General features: G+C 36.2%; 6 protein-coding genes across 11 annotated transcripts in view; 4 read left to right on the forward strand and 2 right to left on the reverse strand.

Moving 5' to 3' along the window:
* LOC111491635 (polyadenylate-binding protein RBP47B'-like) overlaps positions 1 to 2,821 on the forward strand; it is a 3,898-nt gene extending 1,077 nt beyond the window's left edge. For 2 of the 3 annotated variants that reach the window (XM_023140633.1, XM_023140632.1), the window contains exons 3-9: positions 55 to 538; positions 1,133 to 1,206; positions 1,277 to 1,407; positions 1,621 to 1,717; positions 1,946 to 2,104; positions 2,233 to 2,333; positions 2,431 to 2,821. In XM_023140633.1, the coding sequence (XP_022996401.1) occupies positions 55 to 538; positions 1,133 to 1,206; positions 1,277 to 1,407; positions 1,621 to 1,717; positions 1,946 to 2,104; positions 2,233 to 2,333; positions 2,431 to 2,521 (1,137 nt within the window). In that variant the 3' untranslated portion in view covers positions 2,522 to 2,821. The remainder of the gene's footprint in view (positions 1 to 54; positions 539 to 1,132; positions 1,207 to 1,276; positions 1,408 to 1,620; positions 1,718 to 1,945; positions 2,105 to 2,232; positions 2,334 to 2,430) is intronic. The other variant, XM_023140634.1, reaches the window with a different exon arrangement.
* A 40-nt stretch (positions 2,822 to 2,861) lies between these two features.
* Positions 2,862 to 4,739, reverse strand: LOC111491639 (probable pectinesterase 68). Its single transcript, XM_023140637.1, has 5 exons — positions 4,442 to 4,739; positions 4,109 to 4,298; positions 3,804 to 4,010; positions 3,237 to 3,475; positions 2,862 to 3,119 (listed from the first exon to the last, which is right to left on the reverse strand). The coding sequence occupies exons 1-5, from the start codon at positions 4,705 to 4,707 to the stop codon at positions 2,963 to 2,965; spliced, it is 1,059 nt and encodes a 352-aa protein (XP_022996405.1). The 5' UTR covers positions 4,708 to 4,739; the 3' UTR covers positions 2,862 to 2,962.
* A 3,530-nt stretch (positions 4,740 to 8,269) lies between these two features.
* LOC111491643 (vesicle-associated protein 1-2-like) lies at positions 8,270 to 11,819 on the forward strand. The gene is made up of 8 exons (XM_023140642.1): positions 8,270 to 8,520; positions 8,653 to 8,723; positions 9,080 to 9,161; positions 9,256 to 9,371; positions 9,449 to 9,613; positions 9,697 to 9,747; positions 11,086 to 11,163; positions 11,388 to 11,819. The coding sequence occupies exons 1-8, from the start codon at positions 8,469 to 8,471 to the stop codon at positions 11,496 to 11,498; spliced, it is 726 nt and encodes a 241-aa protein (XP_022996410.1). The 5' UTR covers positions 8,270 to 8,468; the 3' UTR covers positions 11,499 to 11,819.
* A 702-nt stretch (positions 11,820 to 12,521) lies between these two features.
* Positions 12,522 to 18,151, reverse strand: LOC111491515. 2 transcript variants are annotated; one of them, XM_023140456.1, is made up of 15 exons: positions 17,967 to 18,151; positions 17,531 to 17,708; positions 17,351 to 17,402; positions 17,234 to 17,273; positions 16,441 to 16,494; positions 16,108 to 16,220; positions 15,958 to 16,023; positions 15,731 to 15,873; positions 15,416 to 15,476; positions 15,237 to 15,295; positions 14,587 to 14,691; positions 13,950 to 14,025; positions 13,501 to 13,613; positions 13,226 to 13,285; positions 12,522 to 12,974 (listed from the first exon to the last, which is right to left on the reverse strand). In XM_023140456.1, exons 1-15 carry the CDS (start codon positions 18,052 to 18,054, stop codon positions 12,869 to 12,871), a joined length of 1,314 nt encoding a protein of 437 aa, XP_022996224.1. In that variant the 5' UTR covers positions 18,055 to 18,151; the 3' UTR covers positions 12,522 to 12,868. The 2 variants fall into 2 exon arrangements, with proteins under 2 accessions (XP_022996224.1, XP_022996225.1); XM_023140457.1 differs by having other exon boundaries at positions 17,531 to 17,730; positions 17,967 to 18,057.
* A 1,075-nt stretch (positions 18,152 to 19,226) lies between these two features.
* LOC111491258 (autophagy-related protein 8f-like) lies at positions 19,227 to 21,786 on the forward strand. 3 transcript variants are annotated; one of them, XM_023140086.1, is made up of 6 exons: positions 19,227 to 19,413; positions 19,858 to 19,899; positions 19,998 to 20,053; positions 20,483 to 20,535; positions 21,176 to 21,294; positions 21,454 to 21,477. In XM_023140086.1, the coding sequence occupies exons 2-6, from the start codon at positions 19,863 to 19,865 to the stop codon at positions 21,456 to 21,458; spliced, it is 270 nt and encodes an 89-aa protein (XP_022995854.1). In that variant the 5' UTR covers positions 19,227 to 19,413; positions 19,858 to 19,862; the 3' UTR covers positions 21,459 to 21,477. The 3 variants fall into 3 exon arrangements, with proteins under 3 accessions (XP_022995854.1, XP_022995852.1, XP_022995853.1); XM_023140084.1 differs by lacking the exon at positions 21,454 to 21,477 and adding an exon at positions 21,549 to 21,786 and having other exon boundaries at positions 19,228 to 19,413; XM_023140085.1 differs by lacking the exons at positions 19,227 to 19,413; positions 19,858 to 19,899; positions 19,998 to 20,053; positions 21,454 to 21,477 and adding exons at positions 20,133 to 20,298; positions 21,549 to 21,786.
* A 188-nt stretch (positions 21,787 to 21,974) lies between these two features.
* On the forward strand, positions 21,975 to 23,738 carry LOC111491257 (L-lactate dehydrogenase A-like). The gene is made up of 2 exons (XM_023140083.1): positions 21,975 to 22,804; positions 23,151 to 23,738. The coding sequence occupies exons 1-2, from the start codon at positions 22,196 to 22,198 to the stop codon at positions 23,592 to 23,594; spliced, it is 1,053 nt and encodes a 350-aa protein (XP_022995851.1). The 5' UTR covers positions 21,975 to 22,195; the 3' UTR covers positions 23,595 to 23,738.
* Positions 23,739 to 24,949: the final 1,211 nt, after the last annotated feature.

The following is a 24,949-nucleotide window of genomic DNA, read 5'->3' on the forward strand; positions in this document are numbered from 1 at the left end:
TTTTTTTTTTTTTTTTTTTTTTTTTTTTTTTTTTTTTTTTTTTTTTTTTTACAGGTTATGTCAATTAAAATCATTCGCAATAAGATCACTGGACAGCCTGAGGGTTATGGGTTTGTGGAGTTTGTATCTCATGCAGCAGCAGAAAGAATTTTGCAGACGTACAATGGTTCTCAGATGCCCGGAACTGAGCAAACTTTCAGGTTGAATTGGGCATCTTTTGGAATTGGAGAAAGGCGCCCTGACGCTGGCCCTGAGCACTCTATTTTTGTTGGGGATTTGGCTCCTGATGTTACAGATTATCTGTTGCAGGAGACCTTTAGAGTGCAGTATCCATCTGTTAGGGGTGCTAAAGTTGTTACTGATTCAAACACCGGACGTTCAAAGGGATATGGGTTTGTTAAATTTGCTGATGAAAATGAAAGGAATCGAGCTATGTCAGAAATGAATGGTGTTTATTGCTCAACTAGGCCTATGCGTATTAGTGCAGCAACACCCAAAAAGACCATTGGTGTTCAGCAGCAATATAGTCTAGGTAAAGGTATAGGCAATATAGTCATTTCTCACGCTTTCTAATATTCTTGACCCATATGGAGTGAGTATAAGCTTTTTAAGCATTCATCCAAGTTTCTAGTCTGGTTCATATCTGTGCCAGTGGTCATAGTTATGAAGATGTTTGGCTCTAAAATTTGAATTTCACCTCTGTTAATGAAAGTTATCATTTTTTTTTTTTTTTTTGCATCAGTAAACCTAAAGCTAGGAGCTCAATATGTACAAATGATTTTTCTGAAATTTTTGTAGATATTATCCATATTAGTGTTCTTAGATTTAAGATGAAAACTTATAAAGTTAATAGTTATGTATTTTGAATGTATATGTCAAAATATATTCTATTCCTTAATGATTTTTTTGGATAAATAAGTTATTTAGCTGAATTAGGAATGAGAAAGAATTCATTGTTGTTATTATCTTTCCTTCGCTTAAAGAGAAAATCTTAGGAGGGGATGGTAAATTACTATTTCTAAGCTCAATACTTACGACCAACAACCTTACTTGAACAGGATCTATTCTATAGGTTGTACAACTATGTCATTGGTGTCTAAAATCGTACTTACCTATGTGCCTCTTGTCTCAGCAATGTACCCAGTTCCTACCTACACTTCACCCGTGCCTGTGCTTCCTGCAGATTATGATGCAAATAACACAACTGTAAGTGAAGGGGCAGTGTTACTCTTTCTTGTTTCTATGCTTGTCTCTCACTACATTGTTCTTTATGCAGATCTTTGTTGGTAACTTGGATCCTAATATTACAGAGGAGGAGTTGAAGCAAACTTTTTTGCAGTTTGGTGAGATTGTTTATGCAAAAATTCCTGCTGGGAAAGGCTGTGGTTTTGTACAGTTTGGTTCGAGGTATGCTTAGGCATGATTAATTTTATTGATTTAAGTTGAGTAAATTGCATCTCTCCTTGCTCCAATGCCTTGAAAGAAGGCTCTGAATAAAAATGGTCTTAAGTGGGAGAGAAAATTCTTGTGTATGCAGGATATATTATCTATTTCTTTTTTTTTTTCACCGTGAACATTTGGATTTGGATTTAATATGTTCTCCAAATTGTGTCCATGCAGACCTTCAGCTGAAGAAGCCATCCAAAAGATGCAAGGAAAGGTAATCGGTCAGCAAGTGGTTCGTACTTCTTTGGGTAGAAATCCGGCTATCAAGCAGGTAATTGATATTCTATAGAGACATCTACAAAGCTATATACCAGACAAAATCATTGACTAATTCTATTTTTCGAAGGACTTCGAGTTTTCCATGTTTTATGTAATCCCCTTGTTCATGGATGTTTTCTGTTAGCAAGTTCTCACAATATCCTGTATAAGGCTCATAGTGAACCAGAGTTCTCTGTATTGAGTAGACTATGAGTTTGATGAAATGGTGATGGATTTTTAGGACTTGGCTACTTGGGGTCAGCAAGTTGATCCAAACCAGTGGAGCGCTTACTATGGTGGCTATGGTGGAGCTTATGATGCTTATGGATATGGAGTCGTACAAGATCCATCTTTATATGCTTATGGTGCATATTCGGGTTATACCTCGTATCCTCAACAGGTACGTTTCATCAGAATAAAATGAGCAGGAATCAAGAGCATATATTTATAGAAAAAAGGTTGTTCTATTCAGAAAATTGATTGCCTTTTCTGATCTTGGAACTATTTATTTGAACTCTTTTCTTTTAGGTTGATGGTGTACAAGATTTGGCCGCTGTAGCTGGTGCTGTTCCTGCTGTGGAACAGGCAGAGGAATGGAATGATACGCTGGACACACCAGATGTTGAGTTGTAAGTTTCTCTCTTCTGCCCCTCTGGAGATAAAAGATTGCAAATTAACAAGTCTCATTATATGAACTTGCATTGACATCAGATCGTTAATTGGCAGTTTAAATTATGCATACCTTTCCAAACATGAAAGCGCCATTTTAGGCTGGCCCTTATGGTTGACCACCTCTTCACTGGTTAAGAAAACGTGAAGTTGATGAATCTTCTTGGTCGTGGTCTGCGATCATTAGGCTGTCGATGCCTGACCATACTCGGGTCAATGATACCAACATCATACTGTTGCCTGTGCCCTTCGGAGTACAGTGAGTTGGTTTAATTTAATAATTTGTTCTCCTCTATAGGAACGAGGTTGTCGGGGTTAGGCGCTTTAATGCTCTATATATAATGATGGATCTGCTATTTTGAAATGGAGTTTTCATACCAGGAGAACTTTTGGTGTGATATGTACCTTGTATCTTGTTTCATATTCATATTGTTAACTGATTTATGTTCGGAATGGAATGGAGAATCCCCGTTTAAACAGGGAATGGAAACATTATAATAAACCTTAAATAATGTTGGTTTAAAGATTATGGCAATACAAATTGAATGAATGGAATGTAATATAAATGTGTGTATACATAGTATTTGACCTAAGCATCAGAGGGTGCAATCCAGTGCCTGCCATTCACAAAGCTCTTCACAAGAAATGGATGGGCCTCTTCGAACTCCAACTCCCTGGCCCATGATACTCCCTTCACTTTGCTTGCTCCTGGGCCCCAGCATTTGTATGCTCCAAAAAATACCGTCCTGCTCCACTCACAGTCAGTAAATAAGTCTTAAATAACCGTCTAAAACAGTAATTTTCTAAAATTCACAATCTCCTATAAATAACCAGTAATTGAAGAACAAAAGGAGTAATTTTACTTGTTTTTGTTGCTGACGTGGTCCCAGTCATCCCATCCCCCGTGGGCCACCACGTCATCAAAGTATGTATACGCGTAGACGATTCTAGAGTACTGGCCCATGGCCCGGCCCACGTATACGGGTCCTGAACCGGTCACCTTGCACCGGACGAAAGCAAACCCGGTCTTCTCGTCCGGCGAGTTTCTATCTTGTGCCGCTATAGAACCGAACCGAGTGGCGATGGAGTGCAGCTCACAATCCTACACCACGAAAGAAAGACAAGAAACGTCGTCGTTTAAGTTCAAAATATATTATATTATTTTTGGGCTTTGTGTTTACAAGAAAGAAAAATTGGTCTTCACATTTGAAAAAGATAATTATTTTGCCGTCTAATGATTAAGTCGATTTTAGGATTTTTTTTCTTTTGTATTAAAAGAGATTTAAATTATATTTATGAAGAACAAAATAAATATAAAAGCTATAGAAATTATATTTTTGTAGTTGAAAAACCAAGGTAGAATAAAGTTGATATATAGTTCATATACTAAAAATGAAATAATTGGAGGAGGGTTTAATTAATTAAATGACCTTATACATGGAACGCCCATTTCCAAAGATAAAGTCTATGGAGCCTTCAATGTAGCATTCTTTGAAGTAATGGCGGCCCGCGTCATCACACAACGTATCTTGAGCACCGTAGAACCCGCAGCCGGAAAAATAGGCTTTATCGCCGGATATACGGAACGCCGCCGCTTGCCACCCTTGCATTCCGGGCATCGGCGCCGGTGCTGTATTCTGGCCGTCACGTGAACCACATATCAAACACAAGATGACAAAGTGAGAAAGAAGGAAGTTCACGTGCAGCAAAGTTTGAAAGTTTGGTGGGGTATTACCCTGAAGCTGATGTTTCGGGCAGAGAAGTAATTAGCGAAAACTGTGACCGAGGCTGTTCTGTAGGTACGCAGCTGCTGCCCACTGGGATCTCGGTCACCTGCCCTGTCGTGCCATTCTATCACCGTCCTCTCTTTCCCTCCTCCTTCAAATGTTATGTACGGCTTCGTCGCCGCCACCACCACCTTCTCCCTACACAAATAAACAATTCTACTTACCCTAATAATACGTGGCATTTTTAGCGTATGAATTTATTCATAATTTAACAGATGATGAAAGCGTGTTTAAAAAAAAAAATTATGAGTGTGAGCTAGTTTGAGTTTCAGCAGCATTACACGTAATATCCGGGGCTGATTCGGATAACGGTGCTCACGGTGTTATAATCCGGGACTGCATTGACGGCGGCTTGGACAGTGAGGAAGTCGCCGGACCCGTTACCGTCTACTTTGATCAGCCGATGGCCAGTGGGTCCGACCCACTTGTGGCGGCGGTATGGGGCAGCGACGGGGGCAGAGGGTGAAAAAATTGGTTGCGTTGTTGATAGAAGAAAGAAAGGGGAAATGGAAATGAAGAACAAAAATGAAGTGACGAAGGATTCCATTTTTTAGAAATGGGGAATTTCGGGAATGTTTAGGAATCGGAAATGTATAAATAACGGACTTATTTTTGTTTTTTGTTTTGGTGTTTTTATAACGGTCATTTGTTTTACAGAGAGATAGAGTCAGAGACGTTTTCTCCCGCGGAAGCTAGAGAATCATATGATTAGGCCAAGTAAAATTAGTCCGTTACACAATGATTTTATTATTTATTTATTTATTTTCGGTTGAAATTATCTAGCTGCTAATTCTCTTTATTGACTTTATCATTGAATTAAAGAATCTGTTAAGGATATTTAGTAATAAATTATAGTTTACCATATATATTTGATATTTTATTATAAGGCAAATATTTGCCTTATTATCATAAGTATCTTTCCATTTATTGTTATTTCCATTTATTACTATTTCCATATCCTTGTAATTTATTTGATTATAAATAAGATAACTTTCACACCATTTAAGTGTGGTGGATTAATCAAACATTCACATGGTATCAGAGTCCTCTCGGTTTAACAACCCCGATCCTTTCTTTTCAATGGCTTTTGAATCCTCTAATCTTCTTCTCCACCACCCCTGCTGGTTTTGACGCCGCAGGGGCAGTCTTCATGGCTGCCATAGTCGGAGTCGATTGATTACTCTTCGGCTCCACCCTATTGACCTCCAAATCACCTTTCGTCATACTCTGTACATACAACCTCACCTTTTCCAACCCAATTGGTTTTTCCCCTTGGCCAATATAGTCTCTCTCATTTTCTTCCCAATCAACCTTCATCCTTCACATAAACCTTAACCTAAACCTATCAACTTTTTGCAGAGATTTACCTTCAGAATCTGGGTGCCGCACTGGCCTATTCGCCAACCAAGTTGCCGCAACCCTTCCTGCCAAAATTGGCTTCTTCGCCCGATGAGGCGACTCTTCCGACTGCCCTTCTCGCCAAAATTGGCTCCTTCGCCCAATGTGGCGACTCTTCAGGCTTCAACATTGTCTTTGTCCCTTGCTCTAGGTTTCCCCTTCTACTTCTTGGGGTTAGAAATATTCTCACCAGAGCCAAGGCAGCATCGTCGCTAAGCGACAATCCCTCTTCATGGGTTAGACATATTCTCGCCGAAGCCAAGGCAGCATTGCCGCTGAGCGGCGATTCCTCTGCAATTTTTGATGGCCAAGAACCGGGTTGTTAGCATCTTCATGAAAAGTGTTTCTCAACCTCTTTGAATTTTTCAGATTCAAGCTTCACGTTCGTTTAAATCCGACGCTTAGCTTGCGGTGGGGTGTTAAGGATATTTAGTAATAAATTATAGTTTACCATATATATTTGATATTTTATTATAAGGCAAATATCTAATATTTGCCTTATTATCATAGGTATCTTTCCATTTATTGTTATTTCCATTTATTACTATTTCCATATCCTTGTAATTCATTTGATTATAAATAAGATAACTTTCACACCATTTAGGTGTGGTGGATTAATCAAACATTCACATGGTATCAGAGCCCTCTCGGTTTAACAACCCCGATCCTTTCTTTTCAATGGCTTTTGAATCCTCTAATCTTCTTCTCCACCACCCCTGCTGGTTTTGACGCCGCAGGGGCAGTCTTCATGGCTGCCATAGTCGGAGTCGATTGATTACTCTTCGGCTCCACCCTATTGACCTCCAAATCACCTTTCGTCATACTCTGTACATACAACCTCACCTTTTCCAACCCAATCGGTTTTTCCCCTTGGCCAATATAGTCTCTCTCATTTTCTTCCCAATCAACCTTCATCCTTCACATAAACCTTAACCTAAACCTATCAACTTTTTGCAGAGATTTACCTTCAGAATCTGGGTGCCGCACTGGCCTATTCGCCAACCAAGTTGCCGCAACCCTTCCTGCCAAAATTGGCTTCTTCGCCCGATGAGGCGACTCTTCCGACTGCCCTTCTCGCCAAAATTGGCTCCTTCGCCCAATGTGGCGACTCTTCAGGCTTCAACATTGTCTTTGTCCCTTGCTCTAGGTTTCCCCTTTTACTTCTTGGGGTTAGAAATATTCTCACCAGAGCCAAGGCAGCATCGTCGCTAAGCGACAATCCCTCTTCATGGGTTAGACATATTCTCGCCGAAGCCAAGGCAGCATTGCCGCTGAGCGGCGATTCCTCTGCAATTTTCGATGGCCAAGAAAGTGTTTCTCTACGCCTCCTCTGAACCAGGTTGTTGACTTCTTCAAGAAAAGTGTTTCTCAACCTCTTTGAATTTTTCAGATTCAAGCTTCACGTTCGTTTAAATCCGACGCTTAGCTTGCGGTGGGGTGTTAAGGATATTTAGTAATAAATTATAGTTTACCATATATATTTGATATTTTATTATAAGGCAAATATTTGCCTTATTATCATAAGTATCTTTCCATTTATTGTTATTTCCATTTATTACTATTTCCATATCCTTGTAATTTATTTGATTATAAATAAGATAACTTTCACACCATTTAAGTGTGGTGGATTAATCAAACATTCACAGAATCAAACTTTAAATGCCTAACAGAATGCTAAACAATCGATATTAAAATGGCACAAGCACGCTTAACATAAAACAGTGAAGCTGACGGGATTATTTTTGGCAGTAAGTCACGGGTTAGAGGTGGGGATGACACTTTTGTACCAACATTTCCTTCCAGTAAAACATAGTGTGAGATCTCATATTAATTGGAGATGAGAATAAAACATTTTCTATAAGGGTATGGAAACCTCTCTAGTAAATGCGTTTTAAAACTGTGAGTTTGACGACGATACATAACAAGTCAAAGCATACAATATCTGCTAGTAGTGAACTTGTGTGTTGCAGATGATATCATAGCTAGGCACCGAACAACGTGCTAACAAGGACGTTGGCCCTTAAAGAGGGTGGATTGTGATATTCTACATCGATTGAAGATGAGAACAAACATTCCTTATAGATGTGTGAAAACTTCTTCATAACATATACATTTTATAATCGTGAGGCTGACGACAACGATACGTAATTGGCCAGAAGGGACAATATTTTTAACAACCACTGCAAGTGCTAAAATAGAGAATAGTTAGAGTTAGACATGAGTATATAAGTAAAGAACGTTATCTCCGTTGATATAATATTTTTTGGAGTAACCACGAGATTTTATACTTAAAAAGTATATAATATCATATAATTATAGAGATTCGTTGGGCAATGTAAATGGATTGCAATAACCTTTTTAGTTGACAGTTTGTTTGGTCGGTTATTTTTAGTTGACAGTTTGTTCGGTCCAAATTTGAATTTTGGGTTTGTATATTTTATATAGAAGATTTGGATTTTCTATTTCATTTATTTATTTTTTATCACAACAGAGTGCAAAATATTTAATTTAAAAGTAATCTTTTAAATTTTCTATTTCTACAACATTAAATTATAATTATGCCAGAGAAGCTCAATGGGTGGGAAATAAAGCCCAATAAAGCTGGAAATGGGCCGGAGATAAAGCCCAATAAAGCTGGAAATGGGCCGGAGAAGCATAAAGGCCCATAATAAATGAACGATTTGGCTAAATAAAGGGAAATAAAGAGAGTTGGAAGGTTTGATTTGGGGCACGTGTTTTCCTCCACCCTCTCTTGTTCGCAACACGTTCGCCATTGTTGCCCCTCTCTTTTCTCGATCTGTTCGAAACTTGCTCTCAAGCAACAAGCTCATTTTCCAGATTCTTTTTTCTTTCTATAACCTCTTCAATTTCGTCTTTTTCCCCTTTTGTTTGTTCTTCACTCTTCCAACAATGAGTACGGGAGAACTCCTCAGCATCGAACCTCTCGAGCTCAAGTTTGTCTGTGAGTAGTTGTTGATTCTAGAGGGACTGATTTTCTTCTTGCGGATCTGTAATATTTTGAGGGATCTTTTTTGTTTTTTTGTTTTCGTTTCTTTGGTGCTTAATTTGTTTCTGTTTGTCTGTTTTTGGTCAGTCGAATTGAAGAAGCAGATCTCTTGTTCCCTTCAATTGTCTAACAAGACCGAGAGCTACGTTGCATTTAAGGTCTGTGTTTCGTTTCTCTCTATTTGAATCTTTTTGGGTTTTGATTCTATTTTTGTGATTTGTGTAATTGATCTTTTTTCGAGTGAAATGGTTTGGTGCTTGTAGTATGGAAGTGTTTTGGATTTTGAATTTAGGCGTGTGCACTTTTTTGTTGTTGTTGTTGTTTCTTTTGCTTTTTTTTCTTGATGTATCTGTCTGGTGCCAGATCACGCCCTGAAACTAGTTAATTTCGTCATTTTTCAATTTGCTTGCGGGTGTTTTGGTGTTTATAATTCATTTTTTATTGGCAAATTGAGCGAAGATTAAAGCTCGTATGATTACTTTGTCGACTTAGTATGAAGTTTATCTCTTTCTAGGTGAAAACTACGAACCCTAAAAAGTACTGCGTTCGCCCCAACACTGGAGTTGTCTCGCCAGGGTCAACATGCGATGTTATAGGTGCCAAATGCCAATATCAAATATTTTCCTTCTTTGATTTTAGTTTTCAGATGAGTTTTGTGGTTATTGAAATGGGTAGTACTTTGTTTTGTAGTCACCATGCAAGCCCAGAAAGAAGCTCCTGCTGATATGCAATGCAAAGACAAGTTCCTCCTTCAGAGTGTTAAAACCTTCGATGGCGCAACCGCAAAGGATATCAATGCAGAAATGGTATTTATACTGTGAATGTTCGAAGTTTGTAGTTAATTTTAGCACCTTACTTTTGTTTATGGGCGTGGGGTTTGCAGTTCAACAAGGAGGCTGGGCATGTGGTTGAGGAATGCAAATTGAAAGTCGTTTATTCTCCTCCAGCTCAGCCACCATCTCCAGTACCAGAAGGTTCTGAAGAAGGATCCTCTCCAAGAGGTTCCATTTCAGAGAATGGAAACTTCAATGATACCGAATTAAACACTGTGAGTAGTCGAGTGTTGGGTTTTCTTTTCCCTTTTCTTTCATCTGCGCATTTAATTTATACATCTTCACCTTCTGTTTGCAGGCTACAAGGGGATATGTTGATCGGTCGGAGCCCCAGGATAAATCTGCAGAGGTAAAAAAGGGTGATTATTGGCTTGTAATAGGCTTAAAGCTTATGTCTGCAGTTTACTGTGATTCTCTCTTTTGTTTTCTGCAACTCTGTGGATGTGTTCAAAAAAATTTCTTCCAAACTGCCACCTCTATTTTAAAATTTTTATAAGATAGAACTCAATGCTAAATTATGCCCTTGTGATTTGAGTGTTACTCTGAGTAGTAACAATATAATTTGCTTTGGGCAGTATAATAATTGATAATACACTCCGTGAAGTTTTGGGTGAGCTTGTTGTTTCCTGTTCTTGTTCTTGGGGCTGTTCACTTTCATTTGGTCTATATTTTAAGCATCTTTTTTGTATTTTTAACCTTTACTGAATGCATTGAAATGCACAATTGGAGTTCTTAGTGTTAACCACTTAACATACACATGGATGTAACTTCCTTGGCATAATATGCGAATGGTTGAGGATTTACTTTCAGAATTTTGTTTAAGACTGCTGAGCACATGTTTTGTATAGATTGTTTTTATAATGGTTAGGTTTCTTATGTGATCTTTGATCATTTTCCTTAACTTTAGTGGAAACCACTTGATAACATGATAGAAGTATTTTCATCACAAAATAATAAATTTAGAGAAGTACTGCTATAGTTAATCTCCGAAAGAACATACACTGTGGAGTAGATATAATCTCTTGTCCCCAAGTATTGCAATACTATCCCACCATGAGTTGACGGTTGGCTTGGCAGGGAAGCGTTTAACTGTAAACTTGGATATCTTTGAGGTCGTAAATTCAAGCCATGAGTGTCACCTACCTTGGGTATTAAATATTTTACCTTTTTTCCAGTGCCAAATAAAGAGTTGTGGTAGGATACATCCACTTGGAGAGAACCTCCCTAAACTGTTAGACTTCAACAATCCCTTAAATATATATATACACGCACGCACACGCACACACAAGGATGATGCTATATTCTTGTCTTGTTAATGTGCATTAAACTCTTATAGGTGTCTGCCAATATATTAGGCTTAAGATATTGGAGTTAATATGAGAATCTCTATCCCTTTTGCTTCGGAACTCTTTGTCAAAATCTAAAAAGTACCATTATTCATAGGTCCAACCACCTTTGGATCCCCTGTTCTCTCTTTTTTTTTAACCCTTCTGTTTGTGCAATGTTCTCAAACCTTTATCGTGGTTCTCTGTGATTTTTAAACCATTCAGCACCGCACAGATGGTTTGATTGACTAAATCATGGCCACTGGAGCTATTTGTGTACATGTGTTTGTGTTTTTCGTTTCTGCGTATGCTGTACTCTCAGCTTGTAGCAGTCTGCTTATTGGCTACTTTAACATGTGCAGGCTAGAGCCCTCATAGCTAAACTTACAGAGGAAAAGAATAGTGCCCTCCAACAGAATAATAAACTTCGTCAGGAATTGGTAAGAGGGGTTTTATTACATGGGAAACATTGTCTTCACCATTGTGTTATACTTGAATAAATCTCCAAGTCTCTTTACCTGAATACCTTTTTGAAGAATTACCCAAATAGAATATTTACTATTCTGAACTTTGTTTGTAAGGTTGCAAATCAGGCTATGCTCAAATCTGATTCTTTTCTTGGAATACATTAGTTTCTGATGTGTTGGAGGTTTGAATTGTGCAGGAACTTTTGAAGCGCGATGGCAGGAAAAATGGCGGTGGTGTCTCCTTCCTGCTTGTCATATTAATTGGATTGATCGGAATCATGTTGGGCTATATTATTAAGAAGACTTGACAAACTCATGGCAGCAAAACTGGATTTATATCATTATATATTCTATGATGAAAGGAAGGGGGAACTACTAATGTTCAGTGGGTGGATCTGTAGCGAGTTTTAATTTGTTGGAAGTAGCAAATTGTTAGATGGTGTTCAAGGATTTGTAGTTACTGAATTTGCAAGGTAGCACACTCTTTCTGTAACTTAAAAGAGTTTTCTTTTTTTCCCTATTTTTTTTTTCTCTATTTTTTCTTCTCTGCTTCTCTTATCAACCAACTTGTTATATTTTGTGAAACTGTTGATTTAATAATTTTACATCCTCAATTGTTCAGCCATTTCTATCACCGATTTTTTCAACATGATATTCTCAAGATTCAAATGTGTTAATTTTATGGATATACATAAGCTATTGATTGTGAGAGCATATAAAGCTCATGGAAATTTAGTTGTTAATCCTTACAAATCATAAATTTGAAATCAAATCTTACTTACCTAATGTGAAGTTTATAGTATTGCATTTTCCCATATTCAACCGTTGGAAAGATGATTGATAGTGAGTATCTACCGTACGATTATGTAGTTTGAACAAATAGCATTTTAGCCCATAGACGGATCGGTTCAGTAAAACTGTTACGAGCCATCGAGCTTGGGCGTTTGACTGCGTTCTTTACAGGCCCACAACGTGTTTTCGCACTGACCTGTAATAACATTGATAAAAGTCATAATTTTCGACAAACTTGAATCCAATTCCACTTAGATACAAACCCCTGTACACGAATATAAACTATTGCCTTATAAGCATCCTATAGCTAGCTAGTAAGAACTGAATCTTGCGGCACAACAGAGCTTTTATGACCGAAATTTTTCCTGAGATCTTGCACGAACCAACCATTAAATAGTTCGCGTTGCCTCATTTTTTGTTAATTTGTCTAACAATGTAAAATCTTCAAGTACCCATTAATAGTCCGTATATGTTCATGGTTTACGAATTATTGAAGACACATGAGTAGACCCTTAATAATTACTACTTAAACAAAAAATTGTAACGAAGATTATAACATTTGTCAAAGTTTAAGGTGCAAAATCGATACACCTTACCAAGTTCAAGGATAAAAATTGTTCTTTCCCTCCCTAATTTACATCATTCTAGGTAATAATTACTATTATAATTGTTGTACTTAAAATTTAAAAAGACAATCAAATAAATCAGCTTAAAATTTAAGTACACGTTTCTTTCCAGACTATTCACATAAAAGATGGGGCTTGAAGGTAGATCTTTTAGCTTAAGTACAAAATTGGGATTTTCTTGCCCTGAAACTAAGGGATATGAATATCTACGAGGAAAGGTAAAAAATGGTACACGTACAGTTGCTTGAACTCTTGATGTCTCAAAAAATAAAGTCGCTAACGGAAGCCGACTTTCCACTTTTAGTGTTTCTATTGACGATATAGGCAGCGTCCTCTACATCTGCGTTGAAACAGTTCATGCGATGCCTAGCATTTCAGCAATACAATACAGAAGCCAAATTAGTAGAGTAGAGCTATATCCAGAGGGATTTAATCCCTATAAATTCAGAAACTTTGGGCTTTTGTTTTAATTATGAAGACAAGGGACAAGCATCTCGAGGCGGTTTGTAGAAAGTGATTGATTTGGACGAGACTAAGTAGGGAAGTGGAGAGGGCATGAAAAAGAAATGCCAAAGAAAATGATGAAGGAAAAAGAAGGGAAATATTGGGATATTTACCACGCAAAGTGATCTTCGCAGCAAATGGAACCGGATATGATAGAAAGTCCAGCTCCGTTCCTGCATTTAGCAAATACAAAGTTCAAATACAATCAACAAGAAAAAAGAAACAAAAACAATACGATATAGTTCTCATAGTAGGTTAAGTGTCATTTTCACATGAGAGTTTCACAGCTTTCAATTTCAAAATAAAAAACTTGTGACAAAGTACATCTTTCGAAGTGATCTCAACTTAAACTTGAGACATCTTAATTTATAATAAAATACATACATACCAAGATGCAGTATACATATCATAGAACTTGTCAAAAGCTTTATCAAAACAGTAATGGCACACCAGAAGATCCTTGATGTCGGTCACCCTGCATGTCGATTTGCAGCATTTTACCTATGACGAAAATGATTTAGCATCACTTAAAATTGTCGATAAAATATCAGCTTGATGACATTTGCTGCATACACAATTGTAGCACACAGGTGTATCTACGTTTAAAATAGATTAACAGTCACCCAAAGCATGAGAAAGAAACAATTCCCTTCACAACATGAGGAAAGTAGACAAGGTGAACTTATGCAGAAAAAATTTCTTCTAAAATGTACAGCTAAGTATTACCATTGGTTAATGATTTAATCTCATTAAAGGATAAGGTGAACTTATCAACAGAAAACTCCTACAATATTATACACAGAAAACGTGGTAGATACTGACGCCTTGTACACTTACAAGACGTTTGAGTTTATGCGAGTAATATAGTCCATGAGTTGGGTGTCTGTGGATATGCTCGTTTAAATGACCTGCACTGTAAATATAAAAGCTTCCAAATCACTTTCTGAGCGAAACACATAATTGACACTAGTAAGAGACACCAGAACAAAAAAGTTGACCAGTCACTAAGACAAAATTATTCATCAATAACATACATTCCACAATAACATGATTCCTTATTGAGAAGAATTTCACTCTAACTACTAGGGCACTTTCTTTCTGAAAATTAGAAAAAAAAAATCAATATTATAGAAATGATTTTTTTAATATCATGAGCATCCAATCCAACTTACATACAAAACATCGGTGATCAAAACCGTGAATAGATGACCAGAAATACCTTGCAATTATATGCACATGCAAATGGACCCACCCTGATTTAAAACTTAGATTTTTAATACATCCGATTCCCACTGACATACTTTATGATATTCATTATTTATTTGATATATTAGAATTCTTTCTCCAAATTTAAGTTCAGAACGTCAGAACGTCAGTGGAGAAGAAAATAGCTAGACATAAGACTGAAAATTATCTATCTAAATATCCATCCTAAACATACAAACGCAGTAAATAAATGCATGAAAGTGATTACCTGTCACAGTATACAGTACTACAATCAAGGCACGTTGCCAAACTAAACGAACAGCTGCATTCGTTGCACAGTGAATTTGACAAATTCTTTCCTATCTGGTAACATCTACAGACACAAAGCATTCCAATCACACCAATTTCTCATTAGTACAACCTTTTCTTCTATATTATATGCAAAGTGAATGAGATTTCACATATACTTTACTAAACAATCCACACACACAATGTAAATCCATCCAATATTTCTATTAATCCATTCAAACGAAATTCTGCTTACAACTATATCTTACACTACATTTTAAACCTTGACTCTTTCCTACCAAACCCTTTTTCTTTTGACTGATAGAATATAACTATCAAAAGTTCAAGAAAGTGGAAGTGATATTTATAATATAATTTCTGACTCAGTGGAAAAAATAGAACACATTTATTATTTCCTCTTTTAATATAAAGAATTTTTATTCTAGTTATAAAATAAACTTTAAAAAAATGTAAAGATTTATAATCCCAGAAAAATAAAGATATAACATTTCAACATATAAAATGCAATTACATCAAATTATAGACATTTTATAGCAGACGACAACTAGGGACTAGTCCCAATGATAACTAGTAGAAACAGAAAACAAGGACAGTTAGCATCTTCCTGACCTTTTATATAGTCCAATGAGATCGCTAGGTACAGTATTGAAAGTCTTTTGTTGCATTACCTAGATAAACAAACAAGGATAAGTCATTGGCCAAGCATTACTAACCACCCAGGAAATTTAGGCCCCAAAAGGACTTGGAAACTCAATTATTGTTAGATGAGTTACAATATGATAACAAACCTGGTTACTGGTTCTCACCAAACAATCTTCGGCAAGGTGCCCCGGCTTTTGACATTTCCAGCTGTTTGGAAGTACAAGAAGTTAAGAGTGGCCATCCAAAAGAGCTAGAAAACTTTATCATGACTCCCCAAATTATATATATTTAGTTCTGTACTTACATTTATTAGAAATAAAGCTCTTAACTATATGCAAAAAATAAGTGAAAAATTATACCAAATATCAGAAACATTCGTGTCAATTTCCTCTTACAATAATATTGATAGTGCAAGTGCTAAATGATGATCATACTTATCAAAGCTATGGCAGAGAATTTACCATTCATAAGTACAAAGATTGGATTTTGTTTTGGACCAGCGATGGTTCTTATAATCCCAGGTGTCCTCCCCAAACTCTGGGGAGGGAAGGATATACTTGGTTTCTGGTAATGCAACATCTTTCACTTCACAATTTGAGGACTCCTGTAAAAAAAGAAAAAATAAGTGTCAGAATCATTAGACATAACACTATCGTTTAGCATCACAAATAAAGGTGGGCAAAAATACCTCACTCCTTTTAAGAATTTCCAAAAGCTTAAATTTGCACTCCATGCTGCAGATGTCATCATTGGTCTATCAAAATGATCGTGCATAATGGCTTAGGATGGGTCAAATCAATAGTGAGTGAAAGCATTGAATCAATTGTTCACATCTTACTTCATTGCATATGTATTCTCCATATCTACCACATACTACACAAACAGGTTCTCCCGCAATGGCAAAACGTTGCTCAGTTTTTCCCTCAACTTCCTCAAACTCATTCAAGAGACCTAAAAACGACTGGATTAGATTCCAAATGCAATGACTTACTAGTTCTGCTGTCATGCAAATTTAGGTGTATTAAAGATGAACTTTGGGAAATTAAATGAATTAAAAATTAAGACTGGAAATGTATTGATGTTAAGCCACTGAGCTAGTCACCGTGACAATAATAACCTATACAACCCCAGATCAATTACTTAAAAGAGATAGTTGTGTCCAAGAACAAACTGGAATTTTGATGATCTGGCTTTACTGCACTTTCCGAAGACGTGCTCTCATCACCTAATGAACATGTAAAATGAGATAAGATTAAATTGTGGGCAATAAATCAACATAAATGTCAGTTTCACATAAAGTTGGTAACGAAAATTTTCCTTCCAAAAAGGTTAGAAAGTAGACCACATTGAGATTTGAAAACAAAATTTGTTCCCATAAAACCTATTACATGAAGCACGAAGAGAAAATTGGAAAGAAATATTTGAAAGCGGTACCAGCTTTACATCTTTCTTTCAAATAATAGAGATTAATAGTCCACCATATCAGAAAATAATGAGTTTAATAGTTCAAACAAGAAACATTATCAAACAAAGATTACCGTATGGCTATAATAATAAAAGAAAGAAATATGAGTATTCAAATTTAGGATTCACATAACGTCAATCCTTTGATGAATTTGATCTATCAGAATGAGAAGTACAATCTTTCATGAGAATGTGTATCCATGGGTAAGAAATTTTTTGAAACATCAAACAGATCAGGTGACAATGATAGATGTTACTTTTGATGTAAGATGGAAGCGTGGCCATTTGAAAATCATCAATAACAGGAAATAATTAAATGCTATGTGGCTCCATTAATGCTACAACTTTCTCGAAAAAATACGAAGACAACATCAAATAGTTAAAGCTTGATGGCCCGAGTAACAAACCCCAGTAATCTTATACAACCTATGATCGAGTAAAGAACTAGCAATATAATGCAAAAGAAGCAGAACTAACACCAAAATGCCAAAAAAGCTTACTTTCATATCCTACCAAGTTCAAGCCGAAGCTTGAAGTTCCCTGCCACAGAAACAAAAATTTCAAGCGACATTCAAAGGTAAATTCTCAATGAACTGAAACCCAAAACACTCAATTACCAAAACATCTTCCGAAAGCGTCTCATAAGGTTGAGGTCTATTAGCTTCTTTCCTATCATCATTTGAAAAAATCAAAATTACGTTTCAATAGCATGACTACACAACACCAATAAATTATCTGCAAGAAAAACTCTCGTGCCTTGAAAAAATAGAAATCACTGATTAAACATTTGAGGTTACCTTCTCTTTTCAATATAATCTTGATGAGACATAGGCCCGTCACTGCTTCCAACATCATATTTAGGATTACCTGATAATTCTGTCTCCCGGCGGAGGCGTTTACGGTTCTCATTCTTCTTCGCCACAGGAGATGGTTGATCATCGGTCGGAGGAGCATTGCCAATAGCAATATTATATGCTAAATTGAAAAACAGAACAACCTAAGCAATCTGAGTAACATAAGCAATCATGACAATCAAAGAAGAAACCAACAGATTAAGCTGTTCCAAATTCTCTAATCTAATTGCTTTAAGACTTGAGCTGAAGAAACAGAACTCCCAATCGAAGAAGAGAAGTAGCTTCAGGAGCCAAATTACTGAATGTGATACTTGTTTCTGCTTTCGTCGACAATCAAACAAGAGTCGGAGGAGAAAACAAGATGAATAAGAATAGTTACCTCTTAGGTTTTGAAGAGCGGAGGAGAGATTCAAGTCCTTCTTGTAGGAGATGGAAGGATTCTTGTAGAAATTTGTTCTACTGCCCATTTTTTCCCCTCGTTTTCGCGGTGCTCCGATTTCAGCCCTTTCAGAACTTCCAAAAGCATTAACCAAACTCCCGTCTCCCGTAAACCGTAAATCTTATGACGATGGAGGGAGAATTCGCACGTGACAAACATTTGATTTAGTCACAAAAATAATTAAATCTTTAGCTAAATTTTATAAATAAAAACAATTTTTTAAAATCTACTTTGGTTTTTTAAAACTTAGTTAAAAAAATAAATAACACAATGAAAATAAATAGTATTTATAAACCTAATTTTAAAAATTTAAAAATTATCAAACGGCTGCTAAATAAAATATAAGTATATATAACAAATGAATTTAACCATAAATTGCTGGAAGAATTAGGAGGTGGAACCGGTCCCACCAGAGATTACCACGCAAATCCGACCGTCCAAAAAGCTTATGATCTAGGCGATCATTTACATTACGGCTTTTATTACATTTTTTTAGAAAATAGAAAAATAGTTCATTTATTATTTTTTACAAAATTTATTGAATTAGTTTGAAATAATTAATTTTTGAAAATATGTCGCTTTTGCTAAAATTCTTTTAGATAGTCAACGAGATTTTATCAAATTCTAACTTAAAAAAATTATATAATATTCCCCTGTTTATAATTTAACCTTATTTTCTCAATTAACTAATATTTATTATTATTATTTTGTGGTATGCATATATAATGATGCACATACACACGAAATTTGGAAGAGTAAAATAAAAAAAGTCTTCTTCTTTAACTATTTTATTAATGTTGACTTCATTGCATTTTAAATTTTAAAATTCCAAATATGTGACAATTAGTAAAAATAAAAACATTAAAAAGTATTTGTATTTATTGTTACCGAACTTTATTTTTCATACCAATATTTATTCACATAATTATAAATATCATGCAATATTTATTTTTCACCATTTATAGACCATGAATGACCAAATCACAATTAATTTACATTTATATTCGACTGAGAACGTGTGAACGACTGCTCTGAAAATTTGCAAAATAATATATGTTTTTAATTGTTTTAATTTGATCATTTTATTAGATGATGAAAGTTTCATATCGACTAATTTAAGAAATGATTATAAATTTATAAGTGAGGAATATTATGAATAATAGTGGCATATCACAATCGGATGAATGCTTTTAAAAATATAAAACATTTATTGAACACCGAAGCAACGCCACCGTGAAGGCTTCTCTCTCCCTCTCTTTTATCTGTTATTCACTCCAATCTCCATTCCCAAAATTCTCGCCCGGAAACCATTTCCGAGATATTCGGCTCCGTTTCTAACTCTCACCTGGCTTCGATCATCGATTAAGTTTGCTCAACTCCCTTCTAGGTTTGTTCTTTTCCCCTTGATGATCGTTGGTTATATTCGTTAGTTCTTCTCTTAATTCCATGGTTACTTGACAATCTGCCGAGTTTCTATTTCGTTATTCGTTGATTGAATGTTTGAATTCGACTCCTTGAGTTTAATTTCGTATTATTGGTTTCTTTTCTTGTTGTTTGTTGATCGGGAGAGTTGTAAAAGTTTGTTGGGCTGTCGAATTTAGCGGAGTAGTGAAATTCTTGGTGGTTTTAACTTAAATTGTTAAGGCTATTTTGTCTGTCACGATTATGTTTATCGCATTAACAGTGCGAGTTTTTAGCTTGTTAATGTTGGGGATTGTTTGTAATGTACATATTTTTTGCCTTGCTTGCTGCTTTTCCAAGATTTTCATAAATTCTGTGGTTGCTTCTTGTAAAATTAAACGAGTCTGACTTTCGTGGATTGTAATTTCAGGACTGATGGCTAAGAGCTACTTCAAGCAAGAGAATGATCTTGGTAGTCTTCAATAATATGCTTTTCTTTTTCCCTAGAGATTTAATCAAATCCTTTTTGTAAGACAAGAACTTATACCATTTCCTTGTTTGTTTTACCAGAAAAAAGAAAAGCTGAGGCTGCAAGGATTAGGGAGAAATACACCGATAGAATTCCAGTAAGAAATGATTTTATTTTATAACCTTCATTTGATTGGCTATTGGCTATCACCGTCAACTTGATGTTCAGATATTGTTTTGTCAAAGCTTTGATGTTCTTTATTAAACTTCTCATTCTCAAGTACTCAAATTTGTTCTGATTCTTTAACTATCATCTGGTGTCCGCATCCTTTTTCTGTCTGTCATTTGGCAAGGAAGCAATCAGTTATTGATAATGTTCTTTGATTTCTTCCCCAAAACCTGGGTACTGGACACATTCAATTGTAATGTTACTGGTTTGGCAATGGGTTGTTTATAGTGTTAATAAGCAGAGGGAAGTGTGTTTTAAGAATGAAATGTTTCAAAATAAAGGAAGTTCATCTGTTATATTTTGTTCGAACATTCTATCGGTTACTGCTTGTTTATAATTTTTGTTTTATGGTTTCAAGGTTATCGTGGAGAAGGCAGAGAATAGTGACATCCCCAGCATTGATAAGAAGAAGTAAGAATCACCAATAATATTATACATTTGTTACATTTCTTTATTTCGGCCATCTGTTGTATTTATCTTTCTTTTATATTATATCAAAGACGAAGTTAATTTTGAAAAGATATCTTCTGGTACAGTATTCTGTGTCTATTTCTCTTCATCAAAGAAAGTGTTATATAGCTATTGTTAGCTGATGAACTTGAACTTTCTTGCTTCTGTTTTGGAATTTTTGTTCAATGACTGCATTTTAAGTTAATTTTCTCTTTTTGATTTGATGGTTGATGAGCTGAATATACACACATATACAATCACAAACCACCATAATGGTATGATATTGTCCACTTTGAGCTAAGTCCTCATGACTTTGCTTTTGGCTTCTCCTAAAGGCTTCATACTAATGGAGATGTATTTCTTACTTATAAACTCGTGATAAACCCCTTAATTAGCCGATGTAGGACTACTCTTCCAACAATCCTCAACAGGGGCTTTATTTACTTTTTAAAATTATGTGTTCGTTTTTTCTCATAGCTTTGTTTGTTGTCAATTCCTTTATGCATATGAATCATCAAGGAGAGAGTGGAAAATTGGCAGTTCACAATGCCTTCTACTTCTTTATCTTTCTGGGGCTAAGACTTTGACCCAATGACTGCAGGTACCTAGTTCCAGCGGACCTTACCGTGGGACAGTTTGTTTATGTCATCCGTAAAAGAATCAAATTGAGCCCAGAGAAAGCAATATTTATATTTGTGGACAACGTCCTCCCTCCTACAGGTACACCCTTTTTGTTTATAATGTATGTAGGACATGTTTAGGACCAGTTTTGAAAATGAAAGTTCATCTCATAAACAAGTTCGTTTAAGAGGTTTCGAAAATTATTAGTAAAGTTCTGTGGACAACGTCTTATGATTATATCGGTTTTTGCAACCAAAGCTTAAAACACGAGTATGAAACGCAAGAATCAAGATCTTTAGAACTTGTTATTATCCAACTTTGCCAAGCAAATCATTTCTTTTCTCCATCCTAAGGAGCAATCATGTCTGCAATATATGAAGAGAAGAAGGACGAAGATGGATTTCTGTATGTAAGTTACAGTGGAGAAAACACATTTGGGTGGTAGAGACCTGATTGCTCTCATTCTTCTTCTGCTCTCTCTGCCTCTTCCATTTCCTGCTTGTTCTTCCAGTTCAAGGATTCTGGCAAGTGATATCATGTACAGCTCTACATAATGAATAAAAATTTCTGCTTCAAATATTGGCTTTGTAACTCCGTTTCCCCTTCTTTTTTTTATGTGGGGGTGTTTCTTCTCTTAAAATTAATAAATATAATAAAATGGTTGAAAATATTTTATTTGTATGAAATTGTGATAAGATTTATGGTCACCGCCATTGGTATGTATAAATTATTGAATCCAAGAAAAGGTGGATGGAAAATTTACTAAAAATAATGAGTGCGACCCACACCAGGAGCCAATCTAATGAATCAAAAGTGAAACCACCAACTCCAAAAGAATATTTTGATAGAGCGTTGAAAAATCTGGGAGAGACTGTTCTTCAACTTTCCCAAACGTTGATACTTCTTCTTCTTCATCCCCTCTACGCAATCGCCCACTTCAGATTCGCCAACTTCTCTGCAACAGTAGCACCGCCAATCACAGTCCCCATACCTTTTCACAATGCAGAAGAGTCCGTCAGCATCCGCCTTGGGTCCCGGCGGCCTCGACCTTTCACAGGCCTTCTTCAAGCCCATCCCCGACGCCTCTCCTCCGTCGACCTCCAAGGGCAACACTAAAATCTCTGTTATTGGCGCTGGTAACGTCGGCATGGCCATCGCTCAGACCATCCTCACTCAAGATTTGGTCGATGAACTCGTCCTCGTCGACGCCAAGCCTGACAAGCTCCGCGGCGAAATGCTCGACCTCCAACACGCCGCCGCCTTCCTCCCCCGCACCAAAATCAGTGCCTCCACCGACTACTCTATCACCGCTGGATCCGATCTCTGCATTGTCACAGCCGGCGCTCGCCAGATCGCCGGCGAATCTAGGTTGAATCTCCTGCAGAGGAACGTTGCTCTATTTCAGAAAATAGTTCCACCGCTTGTTCAGTACTCTCCCGATACGAAATTGTTGATCGTTTCGAATCCGGTGGATGTTTTGACCTATGTTGCTTGGAAGCTCTCTGGTTTTCCCTCGAATCGAGTTATTGGATCAGGAACGAATCTGGACTCGTCTAGGTTTAGGTTTCTCATTGCCGATCATCTCGACGTCAACGCTCAGGATGTTCAGGTCAGTTTTCCGATCAACATTTCTTCAACCTTTTTGAATCGATTAGTGCCTTATTGTTGGTTTTCTGTTGTTGAAGTAGTTTTGATTTGATCGTTTTTGGTTGATTGATGTAAAATATGGCTGGTAGTAAGCTTGACATTGAAGAAATCCGTGGGAGAAGTTGAGGAAAATGAATTCGATATTTCTACTAACTTCCATGAAATTTGGGAAGTGAAATTCATATTTCTGGCAACTCATACTCGATAATTCAAAAACCTTCAGTTGAAACAGTAGATGAATTTCTACAAACTAGCATTGATATTTAGATCACGAAGCTAAGAAAAAGGGATCTCATATATGTTTGAAGGCATACATAGTGGGGGAGCACGGCGACAGCTCTGTGGCGCTATGGTCGAGCATAAGCGTGGGTGGGGTGCCAATACTAAGCTTTCTAAAGAACCAACAAATTGCGTACGAGAAGGAAACATTAGAGAACATCCACAAAGAGGTGATAGAGGGGGCGTATGAAGTAATACGCCTAAAGGGCTACACGTCGTGGGCGATCGGGTACTCCGTGGCAAGCCTTGCCCGATCACTCCTTCGAGACCAGCAGAGGATCCACCCTGTATCCGTCCTGGCAAAAGGGTTCTACGGCATTGATGGTGACGACCTGTTCCTCAGCCTGCCCGCACGGCTAGGGAGAGGCGGAGTAATGGGTATTACCAATGTGCATCTAACCACGGAGGAGATGCGGCGGCTGCAGGACTCGGCCAACACCATCTTGCAGGTGCAATCGGAGTTGGGGATTTGAAAACTTCAGCACTTGCTAACCATGGATGATGATATGAATGTTTTTGATGATATATTTTGATGGGTTGTTGTGCTAACCATGGATTATGAACGTGTAGGTCATTACATAGATTTTAATTATTGTTATGTTTTACTTTAATAAAACCCTACTTCATATATTACTATGTTATATTCTCACATGACATGGTGTCAGGTTTCTCAGCTTATACCCATTCAAACATTCATTTTCAAATCTAGGGTTCAAATTAATTAGGACAACTTAGTTAATATCATAATAATACTTTTATTTTTGGATTCCAAGAAAATTGAAAACAAAAATGAATTCTAAAAATATTGTAAACAAACTGTTCAGTCACAAGCAATAAACTAGTGGGATATAAATTTGTCTTTTTTTGACTTCTATTCATATAAGTATTAGTTGTAAGTATTAGTTATCGAATTCATAAATACTCAAACTTGCAAATCTAATGTCGAAAATGGAGTGGGCATTTTGATTTAAGGTTGAACGCGCTACGGACCACAATCCGAACTCACTTGTCTATGCATTTGTTCCCTGTAAAGATTAAATTCTAACTTTTTAAAATACTATATTTAAATTTAAATTTCAAACCTCGATTATTGTGTATTTTTACATTTACGAATTTATGAGATTATCAAAGCATTCGTTTTTGTGCTTATTCAATACCTTGACCTAACTTCTTAAATATATATCAATTTCCCAAAAAAAAAGTCGGTGGGATTTTTAGTTAAAGTTTTTATTTTTTTGCTTAAATTTATTAGTAGGTTTCGTATATCCTCAACTTTCCCCATTATAAATAAGCCTCAATTTCAAATTCATAATATCAATATTGTGCTTTTTCATATAAAAATAATTTTAAAATCGATTGAAAATAAATAAATTAAAATTTATCATTTAAAAGAAATAATTATAAATGTGAAATGCAAATGAATGAAGTCAAATATGAACAAACAGATTGGTGAGTGCGATCCACACAGATCAAATTGAAAAAACAAAATAAAAATAATTAAAGAAAGATCATTATTAATTAAATAAGATTATTTGTTTAGCAAAAAGCCAAAACAAGTTCACGGGTGATCCTGATTTCATACATTTATTATATGTGCCCATATGATTGATTACCTATTAAATTAAACCTCTCAATTCATCCCATTTATACCCTTTTTAATGTCTAAATGGAACAGTTCAAGCCATCGCTAATAAGTATTATCTATTTTGACTCGTTAAGTACAATAGATTGTAAGATCACACCTCAGTTGGATAAAAAAACGAAACATTGCTTATAAAAGTATAGAAATGAAGTGAATTGTGAGATAAGTGTGCTAGAAGGACGTTGT

Source organism: Cucurbita maxima, unplaced genomic scaffold (genome assembly GCF_002738345.1).
Source record: "Cucurbita maxima cultivar Rimu unplaced genomic scaffold, Cmax_1.0 Cma_Scf00016, whole genome shotgun sequence".
Classification (NCBI taxonomy): Eukaryota; Viridiplantae; Streptophyta; class Magnoliopsida; order Cucurbitales; family Cucurbitaceae; genus Cucurbita; species Cucurbita maxima.

Bases quoted from the DNA above. Each gene is read 5' to 3' on its own strand.
- LOC111491639 (XM_023140637.1), bottom strand. From the start codon at position 4,707: ATGGAATCCTTCGTCACTTCATTTTTGTTCTTCATTTCCATTTCCCCT. The intron at 3,476-3,803 runs GTCATTTAATTA...TTCGTGGTGTAG, and splicing joins ATGGGCGTTCCATGTATAAG to GATTGTGAGCTGCACTCCAT. The intron at 3,120-3,236 runs GTAAAATTACTC...TGAGTGGAGCAG, and splicing joins CACGTCAGCAACAAAAACAA to GACGGTATTTTTTGGAGCAT.
- LOC111491643 (XM_023140642.1), top strand. From the start codon at position 8,469: ATGAGTACGGGAGAACTCCTCAGCATCGAACCTCTCGAGCTCAAGTTT. The intron at 9,162-9,255 runs GTGCCAAATGCC...TTTGTTTTGTAG, and splicing joins GTCAACATGCGATGTTATAG to TCACCATGCAAGCCCAGAAA. The intron at 9,372-9,448 runs GTATTTATACTG...TGGGGTTTGCAG, and splicing joins AGGATATCAATGCAGAAATG to TTCAACAAGGAGGCTGGGCA.
- LOC111491515 (XM_023140456.1), bottom strand. From the start codon at position 18,054: ATGGGCAGTAGAACAAATTTCTACAAGAATCCTTCCATCTCCTACAAG. The intron at 16,495-17,233 runs GTAAGCTTTTTT...CATGTTCATTAG, and splicing joins GAACTTGGTAGGATATGAAA to GTGATGAGAGCACGTCTTCG. The intron at 15,477-15,730 runs GTAAATTCTCTG...ACTTCCAAACAG, and splicing joins AATCTTTGTACTTATGAATG to CTGGAAATGTCAAAAGCCGG.
- LOC111491258 (XM_023140084.1), top strand. From the start codon at position 19,863: ATGGCTAAGAGCTACTTCAAGCAAGAGAATGATCTTG. The intron at 19,900-19,997 runs GTAGTCTTCAAT...TTGTTTTACCAG, and splicing joins CAAGCAAGAGAATGATCTTG to AAAAAAGAAAAGCTGAGGCT. The intron at 21,295-21,548 runs GTACACCCTTTT...CTCCATCCTAAG, and splicing joins CAACGTCCTCCCTCCTACAG to GAGCAATCATGTCTGCAATA.
- LOC111491257 (XM_023140083.1), top strand. From the start codon at position 22,196: ATGCAGAAGAGTCCGTCAGCATCCGCCTTGGGTCCCGGCGGCCTCGAC. The intron at 22,805-23,150 runs GTCAGTTTTCCG...ATATGTTTGAAG, and splicing joins TCAACGCTCAGGATGTTCAG to GCATACATAGTGGGGGAGCA.